Source organism: Anoplolepis gracilipes, chromosome 16 (genome assembly GCF_047496725.1).
Source record: "Anoplolepis gracilipes chromosome 16, ASM4749672v1, whole genome shotgun sequence".
NCBI lineage: Eukaryota > Metazoa > Arthropoda > Insecta > Hymenoptera > Formicidae > Anoplolepis > Anoplolepis gracilipes.
In genome coordinates, this window is record NC_132985.1 from 739,330 (window position 1) to 758,519 (window position 19,190).

Sequence of the window (19,190 nt, forward strand, 5' to 3'; positions counted from 1 at the left end):
AGAGGTCTACAACTATAGCACACTTGAAATTTATTCGCAAACGAGTCTCTTGTAACGATCGGTGTAGAAATAGCGCTGCTTTTCAGTAGAAAAACTCCGACACTGAGCGGGCAGAATATGGGAATTTTTCGATGATATTAGCAGCGAGAAAAAAAGAAAAAGAGGAATAATCATTATTAAATTATTACAAAATCTGATTAGAAAAAAAAAAACAAAATTTTTTTTATAAATCATTAATGGTTTTCGACTGGTTAGTCGCAAAAATCTTGTGCGACAATAAATTGTGTAAGACCGATATATTGCGTACGATCTCACATAACGCGAAGTTACACAACGCACGAGATTGCTCTCTGTGTGACTGTAATTAGAAGGCAAATGTTTGATTTGAAACAATAATGCACAATATTGCAGTATACGCTAATCTAGACGTCAAGCGTACGTAATTTTAAGAAATACAGAAATTACTGACTCTCCTCGGAACAACATGAACAGATTATTATTAATTACTTAGGATGCATTAGATATACTTTGACGATTCCTAAGTTATAATTACACGTATGTTTACCGTCACGCATCTCGCTTACGGCTAGCACGTATTTTTTGCAAATAAGTATAGCGTGAATTCTTCCTGGAATTTTAAATCTCGAGCTTCTTCTTCTTTTAAATTTCGACTCTTTTAAATTTTTTTTTTCACCAAGAATCTATCAAAAATAGTAGCAAAAAAATATACTAATTACTTTATACAGAAGCTTCTAGTTCTCTATAAAAAAAAGAGTAAATAAAAATGGAATCTTAAAATTGCATTTTAAAATATTTTTTCAGAGAAAAAAAATTCATAATTACCTAAATGTAAATAAAATTTTATTTTTATAAAATTTATTCTCTCTGAATTTTCGACTACTTGTTAGTTAATTTCTTTGTTGTTCGCGCAATTCGCCAGTAATTGATTTTTAGGGAGATGTCTTTGCCAGCCAATTATTATCTCCCACCTAATATCCGGAGGATTCGTATAAATTCTCGATGATCCTGCATTGCTGCGCATTTAGTAATTTTAGGCGAGTGAGAGAACATTTTTGGCTAAATACAATTCAATTGTGTGCGTGAAATAGAAAATAGAAAAAAATGACGAAAGAAAATTTAATACTTATCTGTGCCTCTCTAATCGTAACACAACTCGTCGTAGTTCATTGTAACGACGACGTGAGTACAAATTTAATTTTTAAATTTGTAAAATCTTCACGATCGTTGACAAAATATTTTTATATAGGATATAGATTGGACTACTGTTCACGACGAGTTGAGAAAATTGGCTGGCAGTCTGCGTAAGAAGTGTACCGGTGAAATTGGCATCGCGGAAGGTGAGTTTTCAAAATATCATATTTAATTAACAATTTTACTCGTTACTCGTTAACAAGACAAATGATGAAAAGATTACTTATCAAGAATAATTTGTTCCGTCTTTTTCCTATATCTAATATATATTATTTTATCTATACCGAATTTACATTAGATTGATCTGATAATATTAACAATTTTAATTGTAGATTCATTAGAACAAGCAGAACTAGGTAACTTTGACGACACAAAATTGCCATGTTACTTCAGATGCATCATGGACAAGGGGGGAGTGGTAAAACAAATTTCTTACAAGATATATATATATATATATATATATAATAATACAGATTGAATCGCTATAACTTCGATTTTTGTGATTTAGATGAAAAAGGACAAGATTAATTATAAACTCTTAAACAAAATGATGCCAGCGCCATATAGACACATTGGACAAGAGATGCTCGACCAATGTCGCAATATAGGCAAGTATCAACATTTATCAAGACAAAAACGTTGATATTAATGCAAATCTCATTGCATATAAAAATTAGAAAAATTTACTGTATATCAGTATTATTCTACATAATATATACTATGTAAGATCTTTTTTGCATAAAATTCTTTGCTACAAAGAATAAGATATATTAACGTATATATCTACAAAACTGCATTAAATAATAATCATTAAATAAATAATTGCATTAAATAACAAAGCATTTTCAGTTTGCTTGAGTGATTAAAATTAATGTCTTATATGATCATCTTTGTGATTTTTAGATCCCGGCACAGACAGATGTGACATAGCTATCAACTTCAACAAATGCATGTACCAGGCGAATCCTGTGGTACGTAAAAAAATATAGTATATATTAATTTTTACTATTACATGCTATATCTTACTGCATTTCTTTTCAGGCGTACTTTGTCATCTAAATATTGATAATGTAAATAGGAGTAAAAAAAAGCCCAGAGTATTATGCGTAAGTTTAACAAAATAAAGTACTGAAAAATTATTTGTCCTCTATTTTTCGTTCTTACATTAATTTGCAAGATAAAGATGCTTGCTTAAAGAGTAAGACTCGAATAAAAATTATTCATTCGATTAAAGTAAGAACGTTTAATAACAATTTCTATATTGTATTGTACAATAGCAATCTTTTGTATATACATATGTTATATTACTTCACGATGCTAGCGATTTTTACGTATTTCTGACCATGTAGCACGATCGTAATTACTTCGTGAACGTTTGCATTTTAATATCTTATATTAAAATATTATTTTTTATTTTTGATCATGTAATGTTGCCGTTTTAATCCGTCTACATATATAAATATTAATTAATTGTAAATACCTATACACCATATCGAAATACATATCGAGATAATCTTTTCTCCATGATGCATACACATACACATAATCGTCTGGCAAACAAATACCTGAGTCAGATGTATAAAACACGAATGAGATAGAATTTTGAAATCTTTGATAATTCTTCCATAATTTTTGAGATCATAAAAAATGACTCAATATGCGAAAGGTGATGCAGTCAACACGATTCATGTCTTTCGCGGCTTTGCCTTCCTCTTGTTAATATTCATTATTTGTTCGACTATAATGTCATCTGCTCTGGGATCAATGGGAATAGCTTGAACGGGTGCTCTGGAGCTCGGCACAGGCTTGGAACGTCTTTCGAGTAGCGCGTTCAACCAAGTCCACATTTTTTCGCGATTGACAAATGCCAACCCAACCAGCATAATGAACGGGAGTGCAATCACCGATGTTTGATTCATGTCACTTTGATCGATCTTCCGTTCTGCGTTGAATGTCAGTTTGACGTACTTGAATGACGAATTCGCTTCAAAGTAGACCGGGATGGTTCGATATTTATGCACGGCTTGCGATAGCGATGACTCCAATTGCACAAAGTATTTTCTGCCGTCAGCTTGCAATGGCGGAAAGTGCACTAGGAAACCAGCGTTGTAATTACCGGAATTCTTACTGGCAGATTGTTGCACGTCCAGTTTCGAGATGTGCACCGGCGAGTCTGGAGCGTCTTCCCGACACAGTTTTACCTTAATCGTGCGATAGTGTTCCGGCTGGGTAGATGTGACATGCACCGAAACGTCCGTACGTGAGATCGGATGGAAGGCGATCAATCGTAGACCGTGAATATCCTCCTCTGTCGGCTGCACCAGTTGAGAACTGGGACTCGTGCGGTGTATATGAGCGTTACTTTCTACGTTTGGTTTCAAGCGGAAAACGTAGGTGCACTATAAAATAATTAAGCAAATTATTATACAATGTTCATTAAATAATTGAAGACATTTATTATATATATATAAATGAATAAATTATTTACTGCGGGCTGAAGACCACGTATTCTAAAGTTCCCATTCTCCTCGGTTGTGGCCTCCTCTTGGAGATTGGAACAGTTGTTTTGACCTTGAACCTCGACTAACAGACCGACTTCCGGTTCTCCGTTCAAAGACGTTACGGAGCCGTAAGCACTATACGCGACTCGATTACCAAAAAGGTTCACTTTAACAGTTGCTCCTTCCATGACGTTGATCATCTTCGATGACGGATCGAAGCGATATTCCTTCATCATAGGTCGAAGATGATACTCGCCCGGAGATAGCGAATTAAATGTGAACTTTCCGTCCTCGCCGGTTATACTGTTTTTGCGATAACTTTGACCACCAGACAAAGAAAGCAGCACACCCTGTATAAATATATTAGCATTAGTTATATATTTTTGTTACTTTAACAATTTTTGAAAATACCTGCAATGAAGAATTGTCAGCATGATCAGAAACTTGCACGATAATCTCGGCCAACTTGTGCGCTAGAAACACTCCCTTAGCATCGGGCCCAGTAATCACAAAACCCTCCTTCTCAGCTATAACACTAATATACAGCAGGCAATTGTAATATAATTTATTGATGATAATAATAGAAAAATAAAATTACTCTCCTGCCATACCTATATTCGATTTTTCCATCCAAAGGACCGATGCTGTAAGTACCGTCCTTCTGTGTAACTAATGTATGAATTGGAGACTCCTTATCTTTTCCAAATATTTGAATTGTTACACCTTCCAATGGTGGAGATATTTTTCCAGCTATAATCTGAATAATATTTTTGCTTCAACTGTGATATACATATAATTATATTAATAAATTAATATTATTTTTACAATAGTTTTTTTACCTTTCCTAAGTCACCAACAAAACTTGCGATGTCATTGTGACAATCATTCACGCCAAAAACTTTTAAGGATGGTGGGTTAAATAGCAAAATGTCAGAGAGTGGAGTGATAGTGTACATGTTATCCGTTTTCGCCTTAAACTCAAATTCATATTTGTATGCGTTGTCTTTTTTTATAGGCTTCAATGGACCAATCCTATCCAAAAATGAATTAATACAATAAAGATATATGCATTCTATCCAATGGATGCAACATTAATGTTGTTCAAATATAATAAAGTAGAAAAAGATATTTGAAGACGATTTATCAAGACAAATGCTACTTACGTAACGCTGTCGCCTGCGTCTTCGATTTTTACTTTGAGATTATTTTGTACGCTTGTGCATACAATATTGCCTCTGTGAGTATGTTCGGTGGAATGTAGCAAGATTGGAGAAAGATTGCTCGTGTCCCAAATGTAGGAAGACTTGTCATATACATGGCAACCTTTCGGGACGAAAGTGTACGCACCAGATTTAGACACACAATGTCTCGTACTGCCTTTGCTCAAGGGTAGAGTAATCAGTTTCGTGTTATTCGGTTCGGAGTATTCTACGGCAGTGTCGTGAGAAGATATAAAGGTGATGGAGAAACCGGTTTGTTTGAAAGGTGGTACTTCCGCGCGTTCTGACGTTATCGAGATTCTGTAACTGGGATTTTCCCAGCAAAATACGTCGTTGTCGATCAAGACTTCGTAGTGACCGGGTAATACGTCCGTGAACTGATACTGACCATCTGCATATTGGAAAACGACTTTATAAATGGGATGAGTAGTATCATATCGAAAGGAAAAGACATTACTGCAATAACAAATAGGTATGTGTGTGTGTGTGTAATAGATATTAGTTTTTTAAAATCACAAGTTAAACTTATCGCAAAGCAAGTTCAATTTATTGAATCAAATAGATTATTTCTATTTTATAAAACCATATTTGTTATTGCAGCACAAACTATTACACTGTTAAAAAAATCTATGATAATAAAAAAAATTTTTATCAAAATTTACCTTTGGCTTGTACCGTCTTTATCGTAACTCCATCAAGTATTTTTAACGTAACAGAAGCTTGACTGCAATCTGTCCGCGGCAAACAATTAACTGTCCCTGTTAATATGGCTTTCAATTGCAAAAAATTTATATCGATAATTGGTTGAGATGTCACATCGATTGTTTGTTGCAGTGGATAGAATCTGAAAGAAGACAATATAGTTTTTATATATAATTTGTATTATAAGTTTATAAACATTTATTATATTCTGATTTACTTACTGCAAGCCTTTAGTTTTCTCTTCCGTGCTCACAATTACACTTAGTTGATATTTATCCGGCGCAAGGTATACAGAATACTCCCCCGTTTTCTCATCAGTGTTAAGTTCTTTATAGAATGTAGCAGCTGTGTTCTGAATGGATAGTTTACGAAAGTGCAAAGTTCCCTTTGCAGAAAGAGTTACTTTTCCAGAAACTTTATACGCTGAAGGTACCAGTACTGGAAGCTCAGGCGAGGTCGGTGAGATTTTAACCGTTTTCTCGCTAAATTGTACATTTGCTGAAACAAATAATTTGCCGATATAATTTTAATGAGTCATCTTGCTTAAAAGTTTTGATGAGAAAAATTTGAGTTACCAGATTCTGCTCTGAGAGTATACTGGCCAGCTTTCATATTATCCAATACATATTTTCCATTTTTATCTGTGACTGCAATCTCTTTTTGTGACAAGAATATCTTTGCTCCAGGCAAAGGATCGCCATTCGTGAAGCTAAGAACAAGACCGCCGACCGTAAAGCCGGTTACTTTAAAATCTTGAGCGAGGATTACGCTGTTGTGACTAACTTTGAAAGACAATTCCGACGGTTGAACGTCGAATTTTGTCTGGGCGCCAGCGTAATGCGGTACAAGTTTGTAATCACCGGGTGACACACTGGGAAATATAAATCTACCACTATTGTCCGAAGTCACATGACAAAGCGGTTTCTCGGATTCGAAATCCTTAGCTATCGGGGTAGTCTCACACCTTTCCGCAAAACCACTCTAATGTAAGGGAAAAAAAAAAAAATAATTTTTTATATAATTCTTACTAATTAAATATATTTTAGACTCTAAAGTTAAAAATATAATAAAGAAAACAAGACAAATCTTACTCCAAAAAGAATGAAGGATACACCTGCTACTGGATCATTTTCACTGCTGACTTTGCCACTCACATCGTATCCAGATACTACCAGACTACCATCTGAGACTTCTGTGTTTCCCTCTTGTACAAATACTTCAACTTTACTTTTGTTTATTATCCAACTAATAAAAATAAGCAATATTCTAGTAAGTATCTTTTTACTTAAAATAATTTATTATTTGTTATACACTTACGTAGAATGAGATGCAATGAGTATGTATTTTCCAGGTTGAATAGGAGTAAAGTAAAATATGCCACCTTCCGCCGTCACTGTTGATCTAATAGGAACATGTTTATCACTGTCTGTATATAAGGAGATAGTAACACCTTTAGGACCAGAGTCAGTACCTAAGCTAATTACCTAAAAAATATAAAACACAATCCATATTAATTGGATGATTTTTTTCAGTTAATTTTTTATGGATTACTAAATATATAGAATTATTCTTAAATTATTTGTATCGACAAATTAACACTTGCTTTTCAGACATCTCTTTTTTTAATAATACAAAGAGAAAAGTAATGCTTAAGCATTAATATACAAGTAATATTTAAATAGTACTTACACGTCCTGTAATACCAAAGCCTTTAAACGTAAAGTTAATATCTTGACTACAGTCATTCGTAACTCCGTCTACATTCAACGTTACTTCTGTAGGTTCAAAACTCCAGCCTCTAGGAGGATCTACCTAATGTATTAAAATAAAAACAATTTTGAAAAATATATTTTATAGTATATTATGTATTCGAAATATTAATCAATTTAAGATAAGAATATTGTATTCTTTTATAATACTAAAATACTTATTATAACTCCTCTTTTTAATAATAAATTTGATATATAAATTTTATAGTATAAAATTCAGTATACATTAGAATAATATTATTCAGTATATATATATATATATATATATATATATATATGTAACTATCAAATTCAAAATGTTTAATCAATGGTATGCACTGAATGACGATGCATCTTTCCAGGTTACCTTCAATATGTATTCACCCTTGTCGTACAGGGGTAGAAAGTAATATCCGGTGTTGGGCGCGCACTCGATCTGATCCTTCAGACTGCCAGCTTTCGTATATCTAACGAATTTATCTCATGAATCAGTGATTCAAGTAATCGCATTAGGATAACCTCTCAAAAGGCAAATGAATAATACTCACAGTTTCACGTGTACTTTTGTAAAGTCGATGTTGGCGTGGCTCTTTAGAAAACCACCGCATCCTAGAATATCCTGGGCGATGGAAATCGGCGATAATGTCGCTAAATACGCGAAAAAGAAGATAATTTTTTGCCAATTCAAAATCATACCAACCCGCTGTCGCATCGTTCAAGCTATCTCTGTTTACGAAATCAAAGGACAAACATCGAAAACTCCATCTGTTTTCACAGATTGTCTCCGTAATCTAATTACGCAAAGTGATTCGAGTCATCACCGGTTTATAATTTAATGGTCTTGTAACTTTCCGGCAAATAACACGAGACACAAGGTTACAACGCGCATGTGCAATTTTTCTAGATATAAAACAAACTAGCTAATAATTTTTAGATACTTCTTTATAGAAATTCAATATTCGTTCTTATCTCTTATCGCGGGATGAATATTATCCGCTAATTGACATTAGAGAGAAGCCTGAGAAGAGCCACGCCGTCGTTTTTGACATGACAGTTTTCGTTACAATACACTAACGCTTACTAGATCCATTTTAGAGCGGCCAGAATTATAATTATAATTTATTATAATTAATATTATAATATATTATATATATATATATATATATATATATATATATATATATATATATATATATATATATTATTATTATATTATTAATATTATTATTATTTATTTCCATTTATCGGTGCCACGGTAAAACAACCATAGTTGGTTCATGTCCGTGCTAAAATCTATAATTGTACATATAATAAATGTAATAAAAAAAAAATAGAATAATCATTGTACAGTTCGTACACACATAAAATAATTTTAATAATTTATTCTCTAATAGTACATAATACATACTTGTCAAATCCACAATTATATAGATTTAGCACAGACATGAACCAACCGGTTGTTTTACCGATAAATATCTAACCTTGTACCTTGTAGTTCTGCTTGATCTAAAGTGGATCTAGTAAGCGTTAGCGTACTGCTACGAAAGCTGTCATATTAAACACGGCGGCGTGGCCCCTCTTAAGCTTTTCGCTATTGATATTTATTTGGAAGCGTTCTGTAATATTTAAATATCTTGTTCGATATGTATTTAAAATACACACATACATATATCTTGTAAGAGATAACACACAGTTTTAGAGATTCAATATAGTGACGTCTAACCTACCTTTCGACTACGGTGCTCTGTTTGTTTACCTTCTCTCGTCAATCGAATAATCGTCAAAATAGCGATTTATTGCTCTATAATTGTGCTTTATAATTGTGCTCTATAATAAATATCGATATTCGTGCAAGCAATGTAATTTCGCAGAAGAACTGATATAATATAATTTAACCAAAAATCTTATGCTTGTAAGTTGGAAAAAATCCAATTCAACAAAAAAAGTACATTCAATTCTAGAGTAATTAATTAACTGGTTTAATTCTTTTACAATTTCAGAGTAGACATTCTACAGTTATAATGGTGAAAATAGCGTTGCAGATTACGTGTAGACTCGACAACATCGAGGAACTAAGGCCATCGGAATCTGAATTCAGATGGTGCCTGAAGTTTACTTGTTGTAACTGCGGAGAGACATCAGACAAGTGGAACTACGTCTCCTCGGACGAGCCGGTGCGTCCAACAGTGCGAGGCAGTGGCGTCAATCATTTTGTGAGCAAATGCAAACTCTGCTCCCGAGAGAACTCCATGATGATAATAGACGACTCCATCCAGTCTTTTACCCAGGATGATCAAGGACAGTTTAAGACAATTGTCATATTTGATTGTCGAGGAATAGAACCTTCTGACTTTTCCGCGAGAGAAGGATGGGTAGCCAAAGCTGCCGAGGGAGGTAAGGAGTTTGACGAAATAGATTTGAGCGAAGGTGAATGGGAGGACTATTGCGACAAGATTATGCAACCTGTTGGAATATACGAGATTAAGCATAAGTTTGAAAGAATTAAGTAGGTACATGTTTTGGATATACGCATTTCAATTGTCTAAATTTTTAAAGAATTACTTTGTTGTCATTCGATAAAATAAAATGACATCTCTATTGAATGTAAATATGTAAAAATAAATATAAAAATTACAATTTTCACGCTTCTTTAGGATTTATTATACATATATTATTAAAATTATATATAATGTGTAATGTATAAAGTATATGAATATAAAATTATAAAACTTCATTGGATTTCGCTGAATTGTGTTAATTTTTGGGCTCTGTAAAGTCCGTATTTGTGATTTCCGTCAATAGGCCTCTGTGTATCTGCCCCTGTAATTAATAAATCAATGTCAGAAAAATAATTAAATCAAATGTTATCAATCATATAGTAATTTTGTTATACCAGTTTTATAAATAAATTACATCCTGTTCACATGCTTCTATACGTATATGAATTTATATAATTAAATTTTTAAACATTATTTAAAATAGATGCAAGTAATTTAACATATATATAGCTAAATAAATATATCTTGCAATATATGTTGTAAAAATTGCTTTTTAAAAAATATATTTTTTTAATAATTTGAAATATTCTTTCTTTTTCATATATAAGAAAATGCATGCTATTAGATAATACAATGAAAATACTTTTCATTCTTTCTTTTATCGAGGTAAAGAGTAAAAGCAGAACTAATCCAACGACATAATATAATTTATTTATAATCATATAAAAAAAAAACCATTTTATTCCATAAATGGCTTCGTACACAAGAGATTGTTTGCCAACAATAATTTCACTTTTCTTTTAAGGATGTTCTTAATATGATTATCGACATATACCCTGCGTAAATAATTGAATGACTAGTGTGTCACTTGTGGCAAGGGCAATATTTGAAAAACCGTGCGGATTTTCACTGATTTTTACAAATCGATCCAAACAATAATTGCCTCTTTCCAAGCGCCAAACGCAAACTATTCTTGGAATGTCAAAACGACCGCATGAAACTCATCGAACTTATGACAACACGATATATTAATTCGTCTTATGATTATAAAAGTAAAGTAGTACTCGGTTAAAAATTATATTTTTTTTTTTTTTTATGTACAGTTTCTTTTTTTCACGTATAAAACTCTCGAACAACTTTCCTCACTTAACGATAGTTAAGCCTACCGCGTTAAGACTTTCGTTCGAAGTAACTCCCACAATCTTCATAATAAGCTATATGAACAAAAATCACGATCTTCGAATGGAAATCATCGAGACGTATGTACGAAATTATGAATTACAAATCGCGATTTAGAAGAAATGGGGAGGAAAAACAATATGTGTGACTTCGTTTACTCGACGATTGCCTAATGCACTAATTCTACTGCCGCTATACTTGTCTAATGCTTTCATCATTTACTACGCTTTCTAATATCTAACACAAATAAATATATCGCGCGCGCGCGTCTTACAATATCCGTCGTTTCTCGGAGAATCTTTAACATATAAATCACATGTATAAGTAACCACTAAAAATTTTTAATCTAACAATCGATAACACTATCAGTCTATTCTCACAAAAATATCACTATGACCGAAAATATCGACGATATAACCAGAGTCTAAAATTACGAACCACAATTCAACGAATAAATAAGACAAACTTTTAAAACATTGCATTAAAATTAATATATTCTTTGCTTGTTTAAAACTAATTGTAAGATTAATTGTTTGAATTGCTTAAAAACATATTTAGAAAAAAGAAAACAATATATAGATATATAAATTTGTGAATGCTGGAATGCTGAAATATTGACTCTGGCTCATATGGAAGATTTGTAATCCGCTTGACATAACTTGAACAATTATCCTATTAGCAAATCCAAATCTTAAAAACGCTTTAACCATGATCCTCTAATATTACGAATATGCATCGCTGCGTGCTTTTTGATCGGTTAAACAACAATTCTAGTCTACTATCTAGCTAAGCTATCGTCTTTGGTATACTAATCTGAGGGATGCTTATACTATTTAGAGACAAATGAGTGTGATCATTCAGCAGGAAATCTCGCTTCCGGGGATACAAATATCGCATAGAAATAGGAACATTATGAGTAATATGTGTAATAGTTAGTTATGATGTCTCTTTTGCAACGAGAAACGATTGTCCTCGTTCTCTTGTGTGAAAAATAAATGATGTTTATAGTTGAAGAATTGGACACAATCATGAAGGAGGAGAGCATAGTATATCTTTTTGCTATATATATGTATTACTGGTATAATAATATATATGATGAGACTCCCCCTTAAAATTTCCTCATGCATAATTATGTCCAATAAGTTCAAAGTGAAAGGGATGCATGCGTCACATATATTTGCGACAGATTAAGTTGAAAGAAATGAGAGTGTCGCGGAAAGGAAGCCTTGATTCATACTTGATGTTGATTTTCAGTTTTATTATAATTTCCTTTACTAATTTATATACTTATCGGTTTTTTTGACTTGTTAATTTAATTTAATAAACTATTTGGGCTTCTATTTTTTTCCTAATTTTATGAACTGTTGATAAAAATTAATCACATTTAATGTAGAGCCGATTATTGTAATTAATGTAATGACGCGTATTTTACTCAACATATATAAAGCTTATACATATTAAGGGAATTTGTCTTGATAAGATTCAAACAGTCAACCAAACAAATTTTTAGTATCATTATGTCAGTCAATGCTACCCTTCCCCGATTGTGCTTCGATAAGGATTGGGCCATATTCATTGGGCATGTATTGTGTTTAACGTTTTCCTAATGTCTAAATGGATTATATAAGTTTTAAGTTGCTTATCCGCTACTAGTAGTTTCAGCTAAATCCATGAGTCTCTAAATCGGTTAGATGGATATACGCTAAATATCTATGCGCTTCTTTGATATTGGTATCTTATTCGTTCGCATGACTTATTTTTGACGTTTTTTTTAACGATTTTTCACTATGTTTCTTTGTTTTTCTAAAATATATCAAAAACAGACACCCGTGAATAGGCCCGTTAGATGTTGAGTAGTATAAGCTCAATCCTAAAACGCTAATGGGGACTGTTAGTAATGGGGCCTAGTGTAATTTCGTACTAGTACATACTATTCCTTTTTTTTCTTTTGTAGCTATTGCAAAATTCGTAATCACATACTAATGATCGATATAATATTACATTTCGTATTATATTTATTAGAAAAAATGTCAATTATAGTAATATTAATATATAGAGGTAATAATATTTATTGCTACTATATAAATATTTAGTAATATGTTAATTATCAATAATTCCATATTAGCGTTTTAGGATGAATTTAGTGTAAGAATTTAGTTCAACGATCCGTGAGAATTTTTCATCATTTTAGAAAATTTTGGGAGCGAGCACACTACGATAGATCGAACGATGAGAGTCGAGCTAGCGAAAGCTAATCTAAAGCGGCAACCGAAAGTCGGCCTATCTGCGCGAAGTTGCAAACTAAAAGATGAAAGAAAAGTTTATGAGAAATGTTAATTACTGCGTGAAACAAACAATAGAGTGGAACAATGCCCAACGAGGATACATGACATTCTCAATTTCGACTCTTTCTTTTTTTCTTTCTCTCTCTCTCTTTCTCTCTCTCTCATGCATACACATCACGTAGACGGACGAGAAAAATAGAGATTTAATGTGCGCACCCGCACTTAGCCGACCACGGTATTGTCGAATCCGAGGAGGATTCGCGTCTTTGTAATAATTTGGTATTCGACGCGCATGGAGAAAACGCTGCTCTTGATCAATACTCCTCGCAGTGCGTGCGGCGGCTCGACGCAATCGCGGATTCGCCAAAGACAGGACTCGTAACTTCGATCCTTTCCGGCATCCATCTTTCCCTCGAAGAGTAGAACGAAATGTCGTAAATTCTTCAGTCATAATTGTGCGGCATGACAAACCGAAAATGAGCCAGCCGATTAATTTCAAGGCAGGTCATCGGTTAACAGGCTCGTCGGTTCCAGACAAGTTTGCTTCAAGGTGGCTGATTGGTCCTCGAGACTGCGTTTTAGACCTTCTATCGTCTGCATCAGCATCTGCCGTCGTAGTTGAGACAACTGATGCTGGAAGAACTGTGAATCTTGGATGTTGTTCGCATTTGCCTCAGCTGCCAGTCGTTCCTGTCGCAATTGCGCCATCTTCTCCTTCAGAGATCTTCTTGAATCATCTATGCGTGCACGAAATCATTTCATAAATAATATTAATAATATTAATAAAGAAATAACTCCAACTATGATAGTAATTAAATTTACATATATACTCTGTTTAACTTAAAATGAGACAATCAATTTAAAAGTTAAAGTAGAAAAATATTATAATAAATAATAATACTTTAATAATATTATAAACTACAGGTTTTAAAATAAAATGAAAAAAAATGGAAGTAGTTTTCTTAGGGCAATGGAACACGATGATTTCTATTATTACTGTTTTGCTGCAACTCAAATAAAATTGAAACTCGAATGAAATTTATAATTACATGTTAAAATATCTGATGTATTTATTATTGACTTATATAATTAATAAAAATAGAAGTATTCTTCAGGAGTTATTAAAGAAGTAGATATAAAAAGAATGTCTACCAGTATCATCGGTCGCTGTATCACCATCAGAGTTCCTTAGCATAATATGCTCCCCCAGTGTTTTTTGTATTCTGCCATATGTTGCGCTTCCGGCATACACCTTTCTTTTCACCGGTTCGCTTTGCGGACAATAGGAAGAACCTTCTTTAATGGGGCCCATGTCAATTGACCTGCAAGGCATTTTTCAATCACAAGGCAATTATACAAATAATCGATAATTACGTGTATTCAACATCTTTAGTATCTCAAATTATTTTTTTTTTTTTTTTACGAAACAAATTAATAACTTTATAATTTATAAATATGAGAAAGCTCGTTAATGTAAATTACAAAAATAAATAAGTATTATGTAGTCTGTTACGAGCTAAACTGTGAATGAACGGTCAGTATTTAATTTATGTATAGGTCACATTTATTAAATGATAGATTACAGAAGTTTCGACGCTTACTTGCGTCTCTTCTGTCACGAATACAATAAAAAATGGTTAATCATGAAGCGCTGTAGTATGCAAAGTATAAATGTGACCTATGCATAAATTAAATACTGACCATTCATTCACAGTTTAGTTCGTAACAGGCTATATAATACTTCCTTATTTTTGTAATCAAATTAATAACAATTTCATGTTAGAAAAAAAAAGCAATCTTTTCAGATGAATTTCTTCCAAAACTAATAAGTAAGCTTAATTTAAAGAAAATATTACCAATTTTTCATTAAACTATAGTCTGGAAATCGTTCGAGATTTCATCAAATAGTTATTAACCTGAAGGTCATCAATGGAGCTCTTCGTCTTACGTCACACTTTTCCTCGGAATCCGACGAGCTGGACGTTACTCCCTCCTCTTTAGTCGATTCTCTCGCGACGCGAAACGTTTTACCTCCGACGAGAGAGGAGTTCATCATGTTCACGTGCGTTTTACCCCCATGGGAGTTCTTCATGTCTATCGCTTCTAGTTTCGATCCGCCGTTGCAGTTCAAAGCGACCCTAGGCGATCTGTTACATTCTTTAAGTTCTGGATCATTATTACCATTGCGCACCCGATGTATCTGATGATGCATCAGGCTTCTGCTGGGCGAGCTCTGAGGTGTTGTCCTACGTAGCATTACCGGCGAATCCGGACATTTGGACAGTTCATGTTGTCGGAAGGCGGGCGGAGAAGGCTCCTTCGATACAAAAGTTCCAGCTGGCGAGTTTCTCTCCATGAATCGATGGATCGGGGAACACGGTTGAGTAAATTGCCGCTTCGGACTAGTATGCTCTAAATCCCGAATGCTACCGCTTTGTAGTTCCGGTTGGGAATTGCGGCTCTTGGATAGCGCCAACTCAATATTCAATTCTGTATTTTTGATAAGCTCGACACGCTTGTTCGCGAGGCCGTTATGCAGTTTGCGCGACGGCGATGGTATGCACAGTGATGGATTCTGGTGCTTCTGCATGCTCACGAGGATGTTCTCCGCTTCCAAGATGAGTTCACGATATTTGCGATCGGCTTCTTTATCCGCCTCGATTAGTGCGATTTCCGACGCAAATGTAGTCATGTACGTATTGCCGGCTACATGACGCCGGATTATATTGCCGTTTACGTAGCTCACCTTGAAGAGAAATAAAATGATATAATCTAAGAGCTTGAATAAGTAATACATTATTCTAGGAATTTGAAATAAAAAAAAAGGAAAAACAAAAAAAATTTTTTTTAGTTAAAAAAACATATATGTGACACTATAAATTAAATTTGGATCTTACCGAGTTTGATCGTCTCTTCACAATCTCATTATCGATTGCGGAGGGTCTAACGACCGATGAATTGTCGTTCAGTCTCATCGGCGAAAGATTTTTGTTAACGTCATGCTTCCTACGTCGTAAGCACATTGGCGTACCGCCCACGCTTCTGCTGCCCTGATTAAATCCCGAATTCTTCAATAGCATCCTCTCCACCAACACGCGATTCAAATTTGCCGTTTCGTCGTCGCATCGATCTAAAGCAGGTTTGCGACGTTGCGATATCCTCTTCTTGCGTTTCTCGCTCTGCTTGTCATCTATTTTCTTGTGTCGCGTGCTCTGTCTTTTCACGCTGGCTCTAGCATTCGAATTTCTGCAAACAGAGATAGATGATGTAATCTAACATAAGTATCATTTAGCAGATGGTAAAATAATAATAAAAAAAAAAAAAAAAAAGAAATAGCTCTTGATAATTTAAAAGGAAACTTGCAAGGAGCTCACCTCTGAGAACCGATTTCGTCCTTGTTTCTACGTTTCAGAATAGAATCGCGGAGCCTAGTGCCGCGCCTGTTCAGTTCGCTCGAGAAGGCGAAGTAGGTACAGTGGCCCGTATTGGGAAAATGACCGGCACCACTGCACTCTAGGTTGTCCAGGTCGAGAAACGAGCCATTGTCAATGTAATCGAGCTCATCGTTCTCGAACGGATCGTTCTCATCGCCGCCGTCCTGACCGGTATCAATATCCGACAACGAGTCGATGTAATCCTCGCAGTCGGTTGGGTCACTGTCCGACAGGATGTCCGTTTCCTTCTCGTACACGTAACTCTCATCAAACTTGCCCATCATCTCGTTTAACGTGATGTCGTCCTCGGACGAGCGCGCGCTACGAGTTACCGAAGACGCCGAGGAGCTGCTGCTGCTGGCTCGTCGTTGCAAAGATAGAGGAATCTTGGGTCGGAGGTCCATGCCCGATGTAATCCTCCAATTTTGATTAATCCTGCGTAAAGTACATCGTAAAACTTTCAATTCTTTGAATTGAATTGTAGACTACTTTCTTGGATATGTAAATTTTATGTCAAGATTAAATTCTCGAATATATTAATTCTAGTTAAAAAGAAACAAAAAAAGTTATGTACACACATATCTAAAAAAAATCAGGTTGTTTCATCTCGACTCTTAATCTTTATTCGTTTTATTTTTTATTTGAAATTATTAAAAGATAAGGCTTGAAAGTTGCTATTTTAATAAGTTAAAATTTTATATCTTGTTTTATACGTAAAACAAATTTGTTTAGGCTCGCTCGATATTAAACTAAATGAACAGATCATAATCAATGTAATGATACCTATGCGCCGATAATTTATGCAATCCTGCGATATTTATTTCCAATACAGAATGTGTAATGATACGTGTAATGCGATTTTAAGCGAATGTGTAAGTTATAAATGAACAATTATAAATAAAGTACATGCGCAATTTGACGATACTAATCGTATTGCGAAAGAGGAATTATTAATCGATGACATCACGAGTGTAATATGTAATAATATCGCGCCGAGGTTGATTGCGAATAAAAAATTAAATTTGGCGAGTGTGTATTTGAAAGAGAGAATCGACATGCAATACGAATTTCTCTATCCTCGCGATCGCGCACCGAATCGGCGAATAAGGCGGTTTCATTTCTTGCTTTTTTCCTTGTCTCGCAAACTTTTCTAATCGTTAACTTTTCCTTCAAGTACACCGCCCTTGCTTCCATCGGAATAGAAAACTAAAAAAACTCAATGGATTTGGAGTAAGACGACTTATGAGCGCTTTCCGTCAGTCAGCAACTTGTGCGATTAGAAGTTTCTTCTATAAAAAAAATCCGATTGATTCCGAGACCAATAATAACAGAAACACATAATTTTTATTTTCTTCACGTATTTCATCTTATTTAATTATTTTAAATTATTGTATTTCAATTTTTATAGATGACCAGATCATCTCTTGTCCGAATACTCTAATTATTTGTCGCAATAATTATTTTCTAATTTAATTAATATTTAATAATTTAGTTACATATTTTTGTCAGAAATTAGTACGCTAATTGCATGTCACTTATATTATATAAGAAAAAATATCACACTTACGGGCTTCGACCTGCGCTGAGGCTCTCCTGACGATGCTCCCTCCTGCTCTGAGACTCTCTGCTGTTGTTCAGATTCAGGTTGACGTCGCTAGCGCTGCCGGATGACTCCGTGAGCTTCAAGCCAGAACTGCTGCTGCTCTCATCTCGGGCGTGTCGCGTCTTCAGACCGTTTGTGCTGGAACCGGACGAGTTTGCCGACAGCCATGGATTTGTCCGGATGCGGGAACGTTCGCGAGGTGATTGCACCGGTGGTGAGACCAATGGCGGCGGTATCGACGACGGTACAGGCAGGTTGTTCCTCGATGAGTCGGCCGAATAAGACTCCGTTCTACGATGAGAGCTCTCTTGCTGCCTCCCTTGCTGTTGTTGCTGCCTCTGATTATGATTCGTTTCCGTGTTCTGCAACGCGAGTAGAAATTTAGAAAAAGGATGAAGAAAAAAGTTCTTGCATTTTTACATATTGGTTTTATCAATTACGAAACTGTAATTTATCAAACTTTTTATCTGTGACAATTAGCGTTGTATAAAGAGAAAGATAAATTTTTAAAATTAATTTGTGTTACTGAAATCAATTGTCATTTTTTTTTAATGAAATAATGTATGTTTTATGGGATTCGTTGCAGACAACGAAATGAAATTAATGCTCGGTTTTAAAATAAACATTGCGAGAAATCGATAGCGCTATTGTGTTGACGAGAAAAATTATTTGTTTAATTATTTAGATTGCATTTCGAATTAAAAGAGATACCAAAAAAAGCAAGTAGAATTTTCTCTGTTTAAAATATATTATATAATATAATATACACTCAAAGAAATGATCTTGCAACTTGAACAAAAATTTTCTA

The 19,190-nt window shown here is 34.2% G+C and overlaps 4 protein-coding genes across 9 annotated transcripts in view; 2 read left to right on the forward strand and 2 right to left on the reverse strand.

The window, feature by feature from the left end:
* The first annotated feature begins 1,041 nt into the window (after window positions 1-1,041).
* On the forward strand, window positions 1,042-3,462 carry Obp11 (odorant binding protein 11). 2 transcript variants are annotated; one of them, XM_072908069.1, is made up of 7 exons: window positions 1,042-1,200; window positions 1,268-1,358; window positions 1,545-1,630; window positions 1,721-1,820; window positions 2,116-2,183; window positions 2,254-2,318; window positions 3,347-3,462. In XM_072908069.1, exons 1-6 carry the CDS (start codon window positions 1,123-1,125, stop codon window positions 2,269-2,271), a joined length of 441 nt encoding a protein of 146 aa, XP_072764170.1. In that variant the 5' UTR covers window positions 1,042-1,122; the 3' UTR covers window positions 2,272-2,318; window positions 3,347-3,462. The 2 variants fall into 2 exon arrangements, with proteins under 2 accessions (XP_072764170.1, XP_072764169.1); XM_072908068.1 differs by lacking the exon at window positions 3,347-3,462 and having other exon boundaries at window positions 2,254-2,640.
* LOC140674495 (BOS complex subunit NOMO3) lies at window positions 2,436-8,450 on the reverse strand. Of its 2 annotated transcripts, none has more exons than XM_072908066.1 (14): window positions 7,932-8,450; window positions 7,751-7,850; window positions 7,325-7,447; window positions 6,953-7,119; window positions 6,727-6,880; window positions 6,211-6,616; window positions 5,857-6,133; window positions 5,596-5,777; window positions 4,877-5,324; window positions 4,553-4,745; window positions 4,325-4,470; window positions 4,125-4,248; window positions 3,701-4,063; window positions 2,436-3,611 (listed from the first exon to the last, which is right to left on the reverse strand). In XM_072908066.1, exons 1-14 carry the CDS (start codon window positions 8,093-8,095, stop codon window positions 2,898-2,900), a joined length of 3,561 nt encoding a protein of 1,186 aa, XP_072764167.1. In that variant the 5' UTR covers window positions 8,096-8,450; the 3' UTR covers window positions 2,436-2,897. The 2 variants fall into 2 exon arrangements, with proteins under 2 accessions (XP_072764167.1, XP_072764166.1); XM_072908065.1 differs by having other exon boundaries at window positions 4,877-5,342.
* Window positions 8,451-8,960: 510 nt separating this feature from the next.
* On the forward strand, window positions 8,961-9,893 carry LOC140674383 (UPF0587 protein CG4646). The gene is made up of 2 exons (XM_072907869.1): window positions 8,961-9,295; window positions 9,384-9,893. The coding sequence occupies exons 1-2, from the start codon at window positions 9,290-9,292 to the stop codon at window positions 9,891-9,893; spliced, it is 516 nt and encodes a 171-aa protein (XP_072763970.1). The 5' UTR covers window positions 8,961-9,289.
* Window positions 9,894-10,082: 189 nt separating this feature from the next.
* Window positions 10,083-19,190, reverse strand: part of LOC140674382 (uncharacterized) — an 80,692-nt gene continuing 71,584 nt past the window's right edge. For 2 of the 4 annotated variants that reach the window (XM_072907866.1, XM_072907867.1), the window contains 6 exons: window positions 18,347-18,744; window positions 16,720-17,214; window positions 16,243-16,591; window positions 15,262-16,091; window positions 14,498-14,667; window positions 10,568-14,082 (listed from right to left, as the gene is read on the reverse strand). In XM_072907866.1, coding sequence (XP_072763967.1) covers window positions 13,841-14,082; window positions 14,498-14,667; window positions 15,262-16,091; window positions 16,243-16,591; window positions 16,720-17,214; window positions 18,347-18,744 — 2,484 coding nt within the window. In that variant the 3' untranslated portion in view covers window positions 10,568-13,840. Of the gene's footprint in view, window positions 10,204-10,567; window positions 14,083-14,497; window positions 14,668-15,201; window positions 16,092-16,242; window positions 16,592-16,719; window positions 17,215-18,346; window positions 18,745-19,190 lie in introns of those variants that run through there. The other 2 variants (XR_012048199.1, XM_072907868.1) reach the window with 2 other exon arrangements.

Excerpts from the sequence above, each read along its gene's own strand:
- Obp11 (XM_072908069.1), top strand. The coding sequence starts at position 1,123 with ATGACGAAAGAAAATTTAATACTTATCTGTGCCTCTCTAATCGTAACA. Across the intron at positions 1,201-1,267 it reads TAGTTCATTGTAACGACGAC|GATATAGATTGGACTACTGT; the intron begins GTGAGTACAAAT and ends ATTTTTATATAG. Across the intron at positions 1,631-1,720 it reads TCATGGACAAGGGGGGAGTG|ATGAAAAAGGACAAGATTAA; the intron begins GTAAAACAAATT and ends TTTGTGATTTAG.
- LOC140674495 (XM_072908065.1), bottom strand. The coding sequence starts at position 8,095 with ATGCGACAGCGGGTTGGTATGATTTTGAATTGGCAAAAAATTATCTTC. Across the intron at positions 7,120-7,324 it reads GCTTTGGTATTACAGGACGT|GTAATTAGCTTAGGTACTGA; the intron begins GTAAGTACTATT and ends TATATTTTTTAG. Across the intron at positions 4,471-4,552 it reads TTGTTGGTGACTTAGGAAAG|ATTATAGCTGGAAAAATATC; the intron begins GTAAAAAAACTA and ends AATATTATTCAG.